Below are 16,080 nucleotides of genomic sequence, written 5' to 3' on the forward strand. Positions count from 1 at the left end.
GAGTCGTGAACCGAGGAGTAAAAAGAGAACACACGGGAGTCCGGGTAAAAGAATCTCCATGCATCCACCATGGAGAGACGGGGCAGAGATGATAGTGCAGCATAGGCTGCCCTAGAGAGTAGACGGGGCCTGGAACCAGATCTGTCCAGGGCCACGTCAAAAATCGTGTTGAAGTCGCCTCCCCAAAGGATGGGAACCAGGGGGAAGCCTTCGAGGAGGGACGTGACGTGTACATAAAAGTCTGGGTCGTCTAGGTTAGGGCCGTAAATGTTCATCAGGACCACCTCCCTGTGTTGAAGCGTGGCATGGAGCAGAACATATCTGCCTTGAGGGTCTATTTGTGAGGAGATAAGAGAAAACTGGAGGCTTTTGTGAATAAGGGTCATGACCCCCCGGCTTTGGGTGGAGAAATCGGTGAAATATCTATGGGGGCCCCAAGTTTTGGCAAAACGCATACACTGTTCCGCGCGGGCATGTGTCTCTTGCAGAAACAAAATCTTGGACCCATGACGCTTGGTCTGCAGTTGGAGCTGTCTCATTTTTTTGTAATTTCCCAACCCACGTACGTTCCAGCTCATAAAGGTCAAGTCACTCTTGGTCACAGATATGGTGGTGATCGAAGGAGACCGAATGTCAGTACCCAATGGGTCAATTTCACAGTCTTGCCGCACCAAGCCCTGAGCACCACCTCACGGCTCGCCTTCGCTGCCAGCGCCAACTTTTTAACAACAAAAACCCTAACATGTCCCACCCCCGCCCACATCCCCCCCCAAACAGAGGGATGACAATCCCAACCCCCCTCAACCAAAACCAAATCAAAGGCATCAACGCCTGGGGGCCTGAGGGCCGGACTAGCTGCCGTAGTCGGGGCAGCGGCAGATCAGATAAGACAAGGTGTACCCACAGTGGATCTTAACACATGACTTGGACAGGGTTCTGGCACGTGATGATAAGGCACACATTTGTAAGAATGAACATAACAAGCAAATTACGAAGTAGAGGATCAAGTAACCCCGATGCAGGAAGGCGACCTTGCTCGGCCTCTCCCCGTCGGGACAGAAGGATAACTGCAGACTCGTGAGGAAAGGGGAGAGGTCAGCCAGGGAAATGTTCGTCAATGAACCTAGAGGCCACCTCCGGGATCGTGAAAAAAAACACCTGGTTGGCATGCTCTATGCGGAGCTTGGCAGGGTAGAGCATGGCGTATTTGACTGAGTGGACCCGCAGCCTGCGCTTCACAGCCTGAAAAGTCTTGGTTCGCGTTGGACAGCTGTGGAGAAGTCCGGATAGAGATGAATTCTGGCGCCATCCAGTAGTAGCTCCCCTTTGAGTCTAGCCGCCCTGAGGAGGGCATCCCGGTCACGGAAATTCAGCACTCGGGCTATGATGGGCCGGGGTGGAGCCCCAGGTCTGGGTTTAGCCGTCGGGGCTCTGTGTGCCCGCTCAATAGCGAAGTGTGGGGAGAGCTTGGGAGAATCCAAGAGTGAGACCAATGTGCGCTCGACAAAGTCCTCCATCGGTTCGTGCACTTCGTTCTCGGGAACCCCGATGATGCGGAGGTTGTTACGCCTCGAGCGAGATTCCAAGTCCTCGTTCTTCTTCTCTACCTCAAGGACTCGATTGGAGAGAGCGGTGACCTCGGAGCGCAGGGCTCCCAATGCATCCTCGGCGGAACCGACCCGCGTCTCGACTTCTGACACACGGCTGTCAGTCCGCTCGATGTGGGCCTTAATAGAAGATATAGTACCGTTCATGTCATCCAGTTTTGAATGCAGTGCGGTGAAGCCCTCGCAAATGAAGTCCATCATATTTTGGGATTCCGGTACTGCATCGGGTGGAGGTGTGGCTGGGGTCTGTACGTTGGTCTCCCCTGACGATCTCGACGCAGCCTTAGCAAACATGTTGATAGAGCTCTGTTTCCTCGCCCCTCCCTTGGTCATCCTGGCGATGTTGTAAGTCAAGTGGGGAGAGGGGGAGGCCCAGGCTCTATGTCACCCGAAGTAGGGCGCAGAGTATGGTGCTAGACAGGGAGTGATGCAGGTGAAGCCGTGGCCGAGAATCCGTGTAGATGCGAAGTTTGTGGGGCAGCCAACACACAGGGACTTTCCTCAACTCCGCATTACCTCAGGAGGCGGGTATGTGTCTATTCTGTTGCCAGAGAGGTACTGTAGCACACAAAGCAGACCAAAGGACCAACAAGCCCCACCAGAGCTGATCACCATGCCACGCAATTAATGCAACGACACGACCACCAGCCCCGGCGAAGCCCACCGTCTCCCCAGATATGAAGCCGTGGTCACCAGCGCAGACTAGAAGTCAGTCAGTCCAGAGAGGCGCAGGGAGAAACCTCGGGAGCAGTAGATCCCAGGGTTGGGGGCAGAGGCGCCCAGCGAGCAAAATCTAAGCCTGGACCCAGGTACGGGTGGTTGAGAGCGATGTAAGATGGGGGGGGGGTGCCTCCCGGCACAACGCCCAGGCGGCAGAGAAGCCACGGCCCCGTGCAGAAGACAGGTCAGGCAGCCGGTGGGTCGAAGGGCCCGGGCGGAGCAGTGTCAGCGAGATCACCGCGACCCTGGAGGGAGACACCCGCAGCCCGCGGTGGCCGGTGGAGCGGGGGGATGAGAGAGATTCCAGGGGGGACACCAGGATCAATGCGAACCGGGGGAGGCGCCAGGCCCGGGGCAGGACAGGCGGCTGATGGGCCCAGAGGCAATTAGTCCTCGGCCCCGCGAATGAGAGAGGTAAGGTGATGCCGCTGCCCAGGGCAAGTCCGCGGGGGCCTCCCCGGCACACGTACCTGGCGTCGCAGGGAACCACTGCACCTCGTGTCACGCCGTCGGCGGCAGCCCCGCCGGAGTCCAGCAGGTGTGGAGAGGGTCCTGGCGCACCAGGCCGCAGGCGCCCGAGCCAGCCCGCGGCGCGCGGGCTGAAGAAGTGTCCCAGCCGAGGTTGGGGGGAGGCGGACCGCCACCCGGCAGCGTGCACCCGCCGAGGCGGGGGGGGTAACGCCAGCCCCGGGCGAGCCCGTCCGCTCCACCAGAGGGCGAGTTTCCGCGCGGGAGCGCCGCAGCCAAGTGGGGGGATGGTGCAGCGGCGTCCAGAAGTCACGTCCCGGGGATCCGATCTTCGACAAAATTCGGTCCGCTGGGTCCTCGGGGCGGCCGCTTCAAAAACGCATGAGCCGGGAACGGCTATCCAGTGTTCAAATGTGCCGATTCAGGATTCCGAGATCTGCCGGCTCCGGAGCTCGAGACTCAGGCGGCCATCTTGCTCGGCGCTCAACAGCGCCCCGAGTGTTCATACTTATCATTGAGTAGCTTGAGGCCCCTCCAGAAAGTATGAGTTGTTTTACTAGCTGTGAACTAAGTTCTGAACAGTAATGTTTCAAGGTGTATACTTGTAACAGGGTTGGTTTATTATGTGACTTCATAACTGAGTGTCACTGCATGACTGACTTGGTCAACTACTCTTGAAATACTGATTGTATTCTAAAAGTATATCGAATCTGGTTTTATTCCCCAAGAACAGTATAACACTATCCTGAATGCATAACCTTAGGTTTAATTCACCTTGACTTGCTTTTTGCTCCTCTAAATAAGGTTATACCTTGGTTTGCATACCATATGTATTGAGTTGGTTTTTATGATTGTGTTTATATGATGTTATAGTACTTACTTACCCAAGAATTATCTTGGTCTACTTATATTTAAATAAAGCCTTTATTATTACAATACATAAGGCCTCATCAGGGGTTGGGCGGAGCAGCAAAATTGCATTGGTAACGCTATTACTGCTGCATTACCGCTCCACCTACTCCCAAGTATTGGGTGGAAAGCTAGATATTTACGCTGGAGGTAAATTTCCAGCTTTCCGTCTGTTTTCAGCGCTATTACTGTCAGCGTGTAATAGCGCCAAAAATCTCCATAGAGTCCTGTTGAGAATAACTGTCTTACTACTGCTCGAGATGTGGCGCTAATAGCGCCGGACCAAGTAGCAGTAACGCTATTTGTATTGGCGGTGTCCTGGCAGAATTACCGCTGGGTTACCGCCAAGGCCCTGATGAGGCTTATAGTGTTTGTGTTTCTTTGGACCATTATGTATGCTACAAATTCTTTTTATAAAGCTACAGTCCTCTCTCTCTCCTGAGATAAACCTGGCTGCTCTGTCCACACTACCACATTCTATGGTGGTACAGCCTTATACTAAGAGTGGAGCTTATGTACTGCCTCAGATGTATGGTTTTATAAAGCCGTCAGTTGGACTTTAGAAAAACTGTCCTAACAGTAATGACCCCTGACTGGTACCTGATAACATGATAATTCTGCAGCTGCGATGTGAGGGGTTGCAATTTGGTGTGTGGTTAACTAGGTCACTTGCTCGTGCATAGTCTGATTATGTCTGTTTTGCCAGCCTGTGTGCACAGTAACCTAGTACCATAGAACAACTCAAAGGCAGCAAACCAAGCACCTTTTGTAATAAATAGCCAAGTTTACTTGGCTACCACAAATGGGATCCTTAAATACACAACTGTATAAGGATCGGAAAGATGGCGGTGTACCAATAACAAAGACTGATCTGCGTGTGATCTTGGACCAACTGAAATGGCGGCATGAAAAATAATGATTTGGTTGGGTTGCCCACAGCAATGATAATGGTTCTGATTTATTCTGAATCTACCATCCCTCACTCTGCACTATTGCTGAGAGTATAAACCGCATGAGTGTGTGTGTTTAATATCTGTGCATTAGTCCCGTGTCACTGCATGGACCTGCCTTTAGTGAATGTTTTGGCAAATGTCTTATTTGAAATGCAATATTGTATGTTAGGAGTCTCAGATGTCAAAATGTCTTCTGGTGCCACATGAACGTGGCTTTTGGTACTTTATTCCCAGTGCATCCATTTAGTCTCAGAAGGCATACCACTGCACACCAGGCCCAGTGCCGTAATGCTACACCAAGGGACCACCATGTTCAGACTTGCTGTTCATTTTATGCGTGGGTTCCTTTTAGCGTGATCATGATATAGGTACAAGAAGGGGGGCTACATCAGAATGAGCGGAATGGTATATCATATTTACATTCATTTCCATTCGCAATATATTAACATCAGCATGTGCTCTTCTCGTTGCTTCTCGTGCTTCCTTTTAGCTTGTCACCAGTCCTGCCGGGCATGTGTAGGACCTGGGAACATCCATTGCACAAGGTGTGCCCAGTCATTGGAGGTTCTGCAGACAGAACAGGAATATTATGGACAGCCTTATGGAGTCTGCCAGTTTCAGTGCGCGGCGCGATTCTACATGGAGAGCACAGGAGTGTGCAGAGGTAAGTGCCCACCTCCTTCTTCCTCAGCTCTGGTTTGTGCAGAATATGTATTTATTTTTATTTAAATGGTTTTTCATAACGCGCCTAATACCGTGCCTGATTTTGGTTTCTAAGCGCGGATCCGGGATTCGAACCTCTGTTGCTCTGCGTGGTCTTTTGCGCAAGACAATCTGGTAAATGATAGTTTGGCGAGGGAATCTATGAAAATAGACTGTGAATAGCAGTGCATAAAACCAATCGCACGAGTGTTCATTTCAGCCCCTCCAAGTGGAATGTTTGATATGCTTTTATTTCAGGTTCATCTGCAGCCAAACCCAATCAAAGCCTTGTTATGATATTCTTTAAGCACACTGAAATGTAGAACAAAAGTCAAAAGTAGCAATGTGCCAAGCATGGAAACAAAAAAAGCTAAAGTACGCTGCATCTTGCTCCTAGCTCAATTTACACAGATAAACCAACTTCTACAAAATGGCCGACAATATAACAGAGATACACTGTGGAATAACACAGAATACGTACCACTGAAATAAGATTTCAAGGGTTTGTAGTTGGTTGTCAGGACGAGGATTGGGAAAAACGCCCATGGGAAAGAAAAAGAGGTTTGTTTCTTGGAACAATCTAAGCAAAAGGTTGACAAGGGGGGAAAACAATAGTGAGCCAGGTTGCGTCTTCCATCCAGAACACTGATCTTTTGAACCTCTGTCTCCTTTCCTCGGTTTGGGCGAGGAAAGATGTACGTTCCAGGATGTAATAATGATCGCATGGAATGGATAAATGCCTGTATGCACTTGGGTTTATTTGAAGCTGAAAAGGATGATCCTGCCCTGGAACAGTCTAGACAAAGGGGGAATGAGAGGCACAAACTGGTGTAATTTCCTATCTAATAGAGATTGATTACCCTCTCCATCACTGATATAACTGCGGTCTCAGGGATAAAGCACAGCACGTTTCTAGGTTCCAAAACACAGTCTCTGGGGTATAGCACACAGCTTGCATCCTTGGGTATACAGTGCACAGCACACTTATTTTAGGTTATACAGGTTTGTTACTAGTTTGGCATTTCGGTCAATATGCGTTGGGTAATTCCGTTACCTCGGCTTTTTCGGGCAGTAGGGGAATAACCACCACTTTTACCACACCTCCAAATTCCAGGTTTGGCGTTAAAGTGGAGGAGATACCTTCAGCTCAGTGCTGGAAGTAACCATGCACTTTAATGCCAAAAACTGGAGGATTTCGCCCGTGGTTATTCCTCCAAATCTCGCCTGAGTCCTCTAGACTTCCTAAACGGGGACTAACGCTGCTGTTACCACGCGTATTAGCTGGTGGTAATGGCGCCAGACTGAACGTTGGTAACAGTAAATGAGTTTGGCAGTAATTCCCATGGAGTTACTGCCAATTTTCTAATGAGGCTTTGAGTGCCCCGCTCACTTGGCAGCAGTCTCAGGATAGCCGCCCTCTCAGCTCGGCATAGTTCTCTCAGAAACGTCGGCAGGAGCTACCAGTTCTCGTTTTATGCACCTGGGAGCCGAAGTTGATTCGTCTCCGTGCATAGTTCAGATTAGGTCGCTGGAATTCTTTGACTGAACGAGACTGCGTGCATGTTCCAAAGCACAGAATAAAAAGAATGCGGCTTATCCTGGTTACTATTGCTGCACGTAGCAGGTGTTCTTGGTTGTTGCAAACCAAACGTGTTATCGCCGCGGTCTAACTTGACATGTAAAGAAGCATTTGTCAGTACTTGGAACCCGGCCAGTGCTTGGGCTGCATTTTCTCACACACCCTCCCCGGTGCCTCTGAATTAAACAGCATGCTTCAGTGGAAGCTAAGAAATGTGTACTGATAAAACTACTGGAGGGCACAAATGGCATGTTTCCATTGGCCAGGGTCCAACAGTTGATTAGTTTTCTTTTATCTTTTTTTTTTACTTGGTCTACTTTCTGCACCGCTCAGTGGTGAGTGGCGGGCAGGAGGAGTTTGGAGCGTGCCAAGCGAAGGTAAACACGAGGCCCTTTTCTTTCTTGCTGGTCCAGAACCCCCTATCAACGAGGGCTCTCGGTGTCCTTGACTGGGATGACACCTGACCTGGAAACTAAAGCATCCATTTGAAGGCACAGGCCAACGAGCTCTCACAGCTGTGTACAAATATGATTCCGTTGCAGTTCAAAGGAGCTGGGAGGGAGTGGGCAATGCTGGCAAGAGATGGAAATTGAGGCATAGGTTTCGCAGAAAGTATTCAAAGGCTTAAATGAAACGAATGGAAACTGCAGGATGGACATTTTTGAACTGCACAGTAATTAGGCTTACATGTCTTAGTTTGACTGAATGGCCGCATTGTTGGGGTTCTCAGTAACTGGAAATCTCATAAAGTAGAAGGCAAGTACGAGTTCAAAGGCTTTGCAAATATGCCGTCGTGCTTGAAGCAAAGGGACGCACCTGACTTTTGTGCTTGGAATATCGCTTGCAAACTAAGGTTTTAAAATGTTTATCCATTTGTTGATTTTCTATTCAGACCCCTGAATTCTCTTTCTAATTACCAGAGACCTCCATAACATGGTCAGATCTTCGGGATGTGGTGTCCCTAACAGTATGTGCAAGGGCTGCCATGCCATGGGACCAATTGACAGAGCATGTGACACGTAAAGGGGCCGTTCAACTGCTTTTCACACAGTACTAGGAAATGGTTGAGGTAAACACTGATAGGGGGCTACGGCTGCATCTCCGATCGAATTGGGATCTTCTCCTTGGAACAGACCTAAATTAACAGTCGGGATTGCGATTAAGCCAAAGGTTTCCATGTTCTTTCCATCGTGGTAATGCTGCTCTCTGCCAGGTTCTCCAAGCAGTCTCAGGGATACAGCACAGCACCACTTATTTGCCACAAGTCCTCTTCACAGAGTTATAGCACCCTTTTTGCTATTTGTAATCCACACCAGAAGGATACTGCTTGGCACACTGCTTCCCGATTCAGGGTTATAGTGCCCTAGTTTCCTATAAGGGATACATGTATTTATTTGTTTTATTTATTTATTTTATTTTATTGTGCATTGTAAGGCACTTATACATCAAGTAAATTGTGTTTCAAAGCGCCCACAGGGCAAAAGGGGGGGAACATGGGAATGAAAAGCAAATATAACAATGAGAGATTGAGGCGGACCTTTTAGGCCTCGTGAGCATTCTGAACGTGCAAGTGCAGAGCGAGAGAAGGAATGAGGGAGTGGGGGTAAGTGCTGTGTGTACCAATAGGGAAGTGCTAGGGAGTGAGCAGCTGTTAAGTGACTACGAGAGAATGGTCAGCTGTCTATAAATAGGTAAGTGCAGGCCTGTGTTGGCATAGGCCAGTGGGTGCCAGGCAAGTGCTGGGAGCGGGCGGAGGACAAAGACGATTTGGTGAGGGAAACCAGGACCCAGGAGGACCCAGGAGGACACATAAGGGCCCTGATCACCAATCTCTGCAACAATCGGGTTTGCAGGGAGGAAGGGAAGGAGGAGGTGAAAAGGAAGGTCTTCAGGTGCTTCCGGAATTTGAGGAGATCAGGCTCAAGACGAAGAGGAGGAGGAGGAGGAGTCTGTTCCATAGGAGGGAGCCTGCCAAGGAAAGAGATCGGCCACCAGCGTGCTGTTTAGCGAAGCGCTTGACACACAGAGAGTTTGTGCCGGAGAAACGTAAAGATCTGGAGGGAGGGTATTTAGTGAGAGTCAGTTGTAGATGGCGTGGTCCCCGGTCCCAGACAGCCTTATGGATGATGTAGAGGGATTGGAATTTGATCCTTGCAGCAACAGGGAGCAAGTGGAGAGTGTTTAGGGCTGGAGAGATGCAGTCACTGGGCTTGAGGCCAAGGATAAGTCTCGAAGCCCTATTCTGGATTAGCTGGCGGGGTCGTAGAAAAGAAGAGGGTAGATTAAGGAAAAGGCTATTGCAGGATATTGTATTTATTTATTTGAACTTTGTGGGCACTTACCCTACTCACAGTGTCTTCGCGCACCTTACAAAGTTCAAAGGGGAGGCAGTGGAAAATAAGTTACAAAATGTTCAGGACAATATAGGAAGATCAAAAACAGGATGGCAGGGGAGCTGGTCTGGTTGGATTTGGTGGGGATAAAGAGGTATGTTTTGTTGAGTCTTTTGGAAAATGATGATGGAGGGTGCCATGCGGATGTGGAGTCTGAGGGCATTCCAGACCCTGGGTGCCAACTGTGTGGACACTTATTTAGTGTGCAGGTTAGTAATAACTTTCATGGCCCACCATTTTGTCCCCATTCATTTGAATGGGGCACCTTTTATTCAGATGTCATGTCCCCTCCAACATTTTCAGCAAAGTTTCTTCACTGGTTAGTATACATAGTGGAATGCGGAGGAGATTTTTGGTTGGCATGTGTGGTGTTTGTGTGGGAGATGGGTTTCCGTATGTTGTGATGGTAGGCTGGGTTTTCGAGGTGGATGGCTTTGTAAATAATGAAGAAGCTTTTAAAAGCCACTCTCTAGGGTACATGGAACTAGTGAAGCTGGGAGAGAGCTTGAGTGATGTGTGAATGTTTAGGTGGGTGGAGGATGAGTCTTTATGCTGCATTCTCTATGGATTTCAGGGGTCAAAGGGTGCTTTTGGGAAGTCGGTTCTTGGCCCTTTCCTATTCTCTCTCTACACCTCTCTCCTTGCCCCTGTGATTTCTTCATTCGGTATCTCTCACCATTTCTATGCTGATGACACCCAACTCTTCCTCTCTTTCTCTTCCTTCTCCCCTGATCTCCACCTTAAACTTTCTTCCTGTCTCACTGCCATTAAAAACTGGATGTCATCCCGTTTTCTTTCTCTCAATACTGATAGACTGAAGTCGTATTCTTTTCATCCAATACTCTTCGCCTTCCCTCTCCTCCACCTTTAATTTACTTTCCCCCCTCCAATCTTCCAATCTCTGCCCATGGTCGCATTCTAGGCATTCACTTTGACTCTTCCCTCTCCTTTGCCCACCATATTTCTCTTACCTCTCGCGCCTGTCGCTACCACCTCTTCTATATTCGCAAGGTCCGCTCCTCTCTCACCTTCCACGCAACAAAACTTCTAATATCCTCCCTTATCTTCTCTCGCCTCTTCTACTGCTCCTCCCTACTCTTTGGACTACCTGCCTCTCATCTTGCTCCCCTCAAATCTATCTACCACTCAGCTATCCGTACCCTCTGTCTCCTTGCCCCGCATGACTCAATTTCCTCTTCGCTCTCCTCTCTTGGCTGGCTCCCCTTTCACTCCCAACTTAAATTTCATTTTCGCTGTCTAGTCTTTAAATCTCTCCATGACCTGGCTCCCCCTTATCTCTCCGCTCTCATCTCTTTCTATGATCCCTTCCGCTCCCTCCATTCAGCCGACCACTTCCTTCTCACCGTTCCCACTTCCCCATGTGCCTCCTCCCATTTCCGCTCCGTTCAGCTCCTAGCCCCCCTCCACTGGAACTCCTTACCTCTCTCGATCCGCTCCACACCTACCTTTTCCTCCTTTCGCACTTCCCTGAAATCTCTCCTTCTCCATTCCCTGCCTTGAAACCTTCCCCACCTCTCATCCTCTCCCCTTCCCTCCAATCCTCCCTATGATCCTTTCCTCCCTCCCCCTTGCCCCCTTGTCCCCCCTCGCTTCACCCTTATATCCCTTCTGTCTGTTCCCCCTCCCCCTTGCCTTCCTCTGCCCTCCCCTTCCCCCTCACTGATGAATTGCTCTGCTTACTGTTTTTATTAGTTTGATTAATTGTAAATTGCTTCTTTTGTTATATTGTTCTATGTATTCTGTTGTTATAATGTAAAGCGCTTTGGATGAACGCGCTATATAAACATAATAAATAGAAATACAAACAGCATTTCCATAGCACAGCTTGGACGGCACTCATCCTGGGACTCTGTTGTGGAAGTCGTCAGGGGGAATGATGCCTCTTATCTTGCAGCAAAGGTGTAGTTGTAGATTGCATGTTTTGGTGACAGCAGCTGTGTGGTGTTTGAAGGCTAGGTGGAGGTCGATGGTGTAGAGCCTGCATATCTGCTAGTTGGGGAGAGGGATGTGTGTGGGTTGTCTGTGGCGTGTAGTGTGATCCATCGTGTTAGGTCTTGTTTGTGCGTGGCAGGGGAAACTGAGGAAGTATTGTGTTTTGGATGGGTTGAGTATGAGGAAGTATCTGGCCATGAAGGCAGTGATGTTGGTGAGACAGCTTTTGAAGGTGCAGAGTTGTGGGTGGGGGCGGGGGGTACGATTTGGAAGTATAATTTGGTGTCTTTGTTAGGACAGTTTTTCTGAAGTCCAACTAAGGGCTTAGACAGTACAAACCTCCACTCTTAGTATAAGGCTGTACCACCTCAGTATTTGGTAGTGTAGACAGAGCAGTCAGGCTTATCTTAGGAGGGAGAGAGGGTTGTAAGAAGGTACAAAGAACTTGTAGTGTACCAAGGGTTCAACAGATAAACTGACAACCAGACGTATTATAAAAAATAAAGGTTCATTATAAATAGTTAGGCCAAGTTAGGTTGTGGGGTAAGTACTTTGTCATACAATCATAAACCCATTATAAAAACACAACACGATGCTTGAAGGTACACAGACCAAAGCATAAACCTCATGGCGAGTAAAAGCATATGTTACTTTCTGATTACTTTCAGTAATACAAGGGTAGTAGACAATAGCAGTTGTACATGACACTCGGTTAAGAAATCACTTAGTAAACCAACCTGCAAGTATACTTTTCTGAATAGTGGAACACTAATTTAAAGAACAGTAGAAACCTATGACCACATTCAGGATAGCACACAGTTATACTAGGGGAGTAAGACCCTTTGGTGTAATATACAATTACAGTTGCTTTTCAGCTCAGTGTAGCACAGACTAAGGTAAGCAAGAGCTTGTTACACTAATTTAGGATTGCACCAGGCAGACCAATGTCAGCTACACCTACAGAACACTTTTTAAGAATGGCACACAGCTATTCTAGGCAGGTAAAAACTAATGTTGTATTATACTATTACAGTTACTTCTTTATGCCAGTGGAACACAGACTGAGGTAAGCAATAACTCTTCAACTTATTTTAGGATGGTGCAAGGCAGATCCAGGTTAGTAAACACCACGGTAGCCTATTAAGAATTACACACAGCTATGCAAGGTAAGTGAAACCCGTATCCTTGTTTAAAGAAGCTAACAGCAACTTCAAGGTAGGTATAAACCTAAGACTTTTATAATCTGCATAAAACAGACAAGGGAAAGCAAAACCCAATGTTACACTTTATGAATAACTCAGTGTTATTCAAGGTAGGTAAAACCCATGGCAGAGTTAGTTTAGACAGACTATACAGCAGCCCAGGGGAAGCAAGACCCAGTTGGTGAACGTACACACTAATATTGTAAAAGAGATAGTTAAGTGAAGCCAACAGCATTACTTTTGGGAAACGGGTATAACCAATTCACAGGTCAGTAAAATAACCTTACATATACTTTTCAGATTGGCAGAACACATTTAAGGTAAATAAGAACTTGTTTAACTGCTCGCTCTCAGAGGTAAAGTTACCAACTTACTCTTTCACAAGTAAGTACACTTTTAAACACTTGTTATACTTTTCAAGGCAGAATCCTTTTCTTATCCAGTCCTTCCCTAGTCTATTGCATGAGTTCTCAGAGGCAGACGAGGGACCCTAGTGATGAAGGTGGCAGCTGTAGGCAGGTTGAGAGAAGGTTCAGTTGCAGAAAAAGTCAGAGTTCCTGTAGAAGTCTGTTCAAACAAGTAAGTAGTTCACTTTAGAGTTAGTTAGGGTGCAGGGACTTCTGAGAAGACATCCTAGGAGGATTCCAGCAGTGGGCCTGGGCGAACTAGACGAGAGGACTCCCAGTCACAAGAAACACCCCAAAGCTTTACAGGAATCACACAAGGCTTAAGGTAAGTAAATACCCCAGCCAACACAGTGCCTCAGCACAGAAGAGTTGCAGCAGGGGAGCCTTCAGGATCTGCTGCCAAAAACCCGGTCGATGGATTCCTTTGTCATGAAGATAGGACTTTGGAAGGGATTGTGCAGCAAGGATCAATGGAGAAGGCTCCAGGCAACAGTTTCTTCGCGGCTGGATGTGGCTCTGTGGGCACCCTTTTCAGGAGCCCACAGACTGAATATCGCTGATTGGATTCACATCGCTAATGTGGTCCAGCACTCTGTTGAAGGGACTTCAAGGACTGGAATCACGTCTCTGGAGGTCCAGCAGGACGCCACCAAAGTTTCAGCTCGATTTGGAATTCAGAACACCAGGCACAGGACAATGGCTCGCGGTCCCAGGTTATTGGGGTATTGCAGCCTCGCAAGGTCGAAACATGGCGTGGGATGGCTGAAATGCAGGTCTTCTTGAGTCTAGTGGTTCTCACCAGGCTCTGGGTCAGGTTCATCGTTTTTGGGGTGCCCAGGTTGCTTGGAAGGAAGGGTAACAGCAGGCTCCGGTTACACAGCAGGCTCTCCGGTAGTTGGAAATCGTCTGGGCTGTGTTTTCTTCATCTTCGGTATTCAGGTCCAGTGGTCGACTACCTCTTCAACTTCCAAGAGAAGACATTTATGCTGGATCAAACAGACGTGCAACAGTCAAACTTGGGGGGTTGGCAGTTCATTCAGCACAGCCAGCCTCCCAGTTTGAATTGGATTATTGCAGGTAGGCTGGAATACAATGGGCTGCAGAGTTTTGGACTCCTCTCTTGCTTCCTGCCTTCACAGACACTCTGGAGCCTGGGCGGAATTACCAAGGTCACCCACCAAAAATTAAAACACACAAAGTACTTTCCCGCCCTGGAAGGGAGGGGAAAGACCAAGAAAGGGACGAGAAGGGCAAACATGGCAATAAAAGAAGACAGGCCATTTTGGTAAAATTGGCACTCATGGGTGCCTTTACCACAGCTGTCAAAACACGTGGTAAAGGTGCACTGAATTTGTAAAAAAGGTTCACTGCGAGGGGGGCGCTGTTGCGCCAAAGTAAGATGGCCGCCTAACTGCGGAGCTCCGAGCTGGGAGAGCGTACAAATCCCGAAAAAGTACTCTATTGCTGCGGCTATCCTCCTGTGTGCAGGCGGTGCTTCCTCCTGAACACATCCGCTGCACTACTGCGGATTCCTGGCCCACGCGACCCCCCCTGGGGACCGTACTGCTGCCCTCGACTCCTCCGGGACTGAGTGGGCCTGGCCGCTCCGCTCCGCGGCTCCACCGGCTGCGGCTCTCCCTCCTACTTCAGGGCGCGGCGCTGCGGGCCGCTGTGGGGGAGGGGCGCCGGAGCCCTCCTCGTCGGCCCGGGCCGGCCGGCTCCCGTGGGGGCCCCGCGCTCCATCGACGGCCTCATCACCCTTCTTGCGGACCCCACGCATCCTGCCTGGGCCTGTGACCGCCTGCATCTTCTGGCTCCCGCGGCGCTCGTGACGCCGCACTGCCCGGCTCCCCTGCCTCGTGCCGCGGGGAGCGGAGACATCACCGCGGCCCCCTGCTTCTCCGCACCGCCTGCCTTCGGCGCCCCCCCCTCCGGCGAGGCGTAGCCCTCCTGATCCATGACAAGGTAGGGGGGTTCGGGGGGGAGGGGGCCGCTTGGTTTTCTCCCGTCTCCCACGATCCTGGGCTGCAGTTGAGCCTGTGTGCTGTGCTAACCACCGTGCTACTTCTCCCTGGCTGCTGTCCCTTGTTTGCTCCAGTGGACTCTGCCTGCATTGACTTTGGACCCTGAGCCCCAGCGGACACTTCTTCTGGGGCACCGCAGCTTTCTCCGGCCTCCATCTCGCCTGCACCCCCCCTACCGATCCACCCCCACGCCAGTGGCGCGGCACCACATCAGCTCTGAGGGCGTGTGGGGGTGCGGCTGTGTCCTACCTCGGAGGTCCCTGCGGCTACCCCATCCACCTGCTGCGGACTTTGCTGACCACCACTTGTCTCCCTGCCGCCCCGGCTCTACTTCTCTCCCCTGGTGGCCCGCACCTGCCCTCACTGCACCATCGTCCTTCTCTGCCCCCCCCCCGTTCTTTGGCTACTGGTTGCTGCCTCCAATCACAACTCTGGATCCGGACCCCTCACTGTGCAACCTTCGTGTAATACCCCTCTCAGCTCCACTTCTAGCCCACGGACAATTGGCTTCCCTCACCTGTCACCAGCCAACCCACTGCTTACCAACTGTGTGGGCTCTCCAGCACTCCCAGGCTCTTGCTAGCAGTCCGCCAATAACACCGTAGCGCTCCTGGAGGAAGGGCCCTCGCCCCCTACAACTACGGATCTGTCCCTACACATCACTGGCAACCCCACTTCTGGCCTACCCCTCTGGTCCTTGTGCCTGGCGGTCTCGCTCTGTGTGCACTGTTGGGGACCCCTGATGTCTCCCCCAGCCTCGTTAGCTGCTCTCCACACCTTCCCTCCCTCCCCCCTGGGCGTCCTGCGGACCGTCGATCGGAAGGCCTCCTGCCATACCTGCACCTGATCCTGGACGCCGAACGCGTTCTATCACCATGACCAAAGGAGCCGGGTCTAACAAGAGGCAGGCCTCGCTAAATATGTTTGCTAAAACTCCCTCCAAGCCGCTGACTGACCCCCTGGAGGAGTCGCCAGGCACCACAACTCCCTCTACCTCCGACGACGCGCAGAAAATGATGGAATACATGCGAGAGGGTTTCACCGCGCTCCACACTAAGCTGGATGATATGAATGGGACCATCTCATCCATAAAGGCCCATATCGAGAGAACGGACAGCAGGGTAGCCGAGATCGAGACAAGGGTTGGCACCGCAGAGGACGAC

General features: G+C 50.2%; 1 protein-coding gene across 1 annotated transcript in view; it reads left to right on the plus strand.

The window, feature by feature from the left end:
* FRAS1 (Fraser extracellular matrix complex subunit 1) overlaps window positions 1-16,080 on the plus strand; it is a 1,618,415-nt gene that overhangs the window by 575,043 nt on the left and 1,027,292 nt on the right. The window contains exon 18 of the mRNA XM_069626341.1: window positions 5,148-5,321. Within this exon, the coding sequence (XP_069482442.1) occupies window positions 5,148-5,321 (174 nt within the window). The remainder of the gene's footprint in view (window positions 1-5,147; window positions 5,322-16,080) is intronic.

The sequence above is a fragment of the Ambystoma mexicanum genome, chromosome 6p (assembly GCF_040938575.1).
Source record: "Ambystoma mexicanum isolate Mex_15411 chromosome 6p, UKY_AmexF1_1, whole genome shotgun sequence".
NCBI lineage: Eukaryota > Metazoa > Chordata > Amphibia > Caudata > Ambystomatidae > Ambystoma > Ambystoma mexicanum.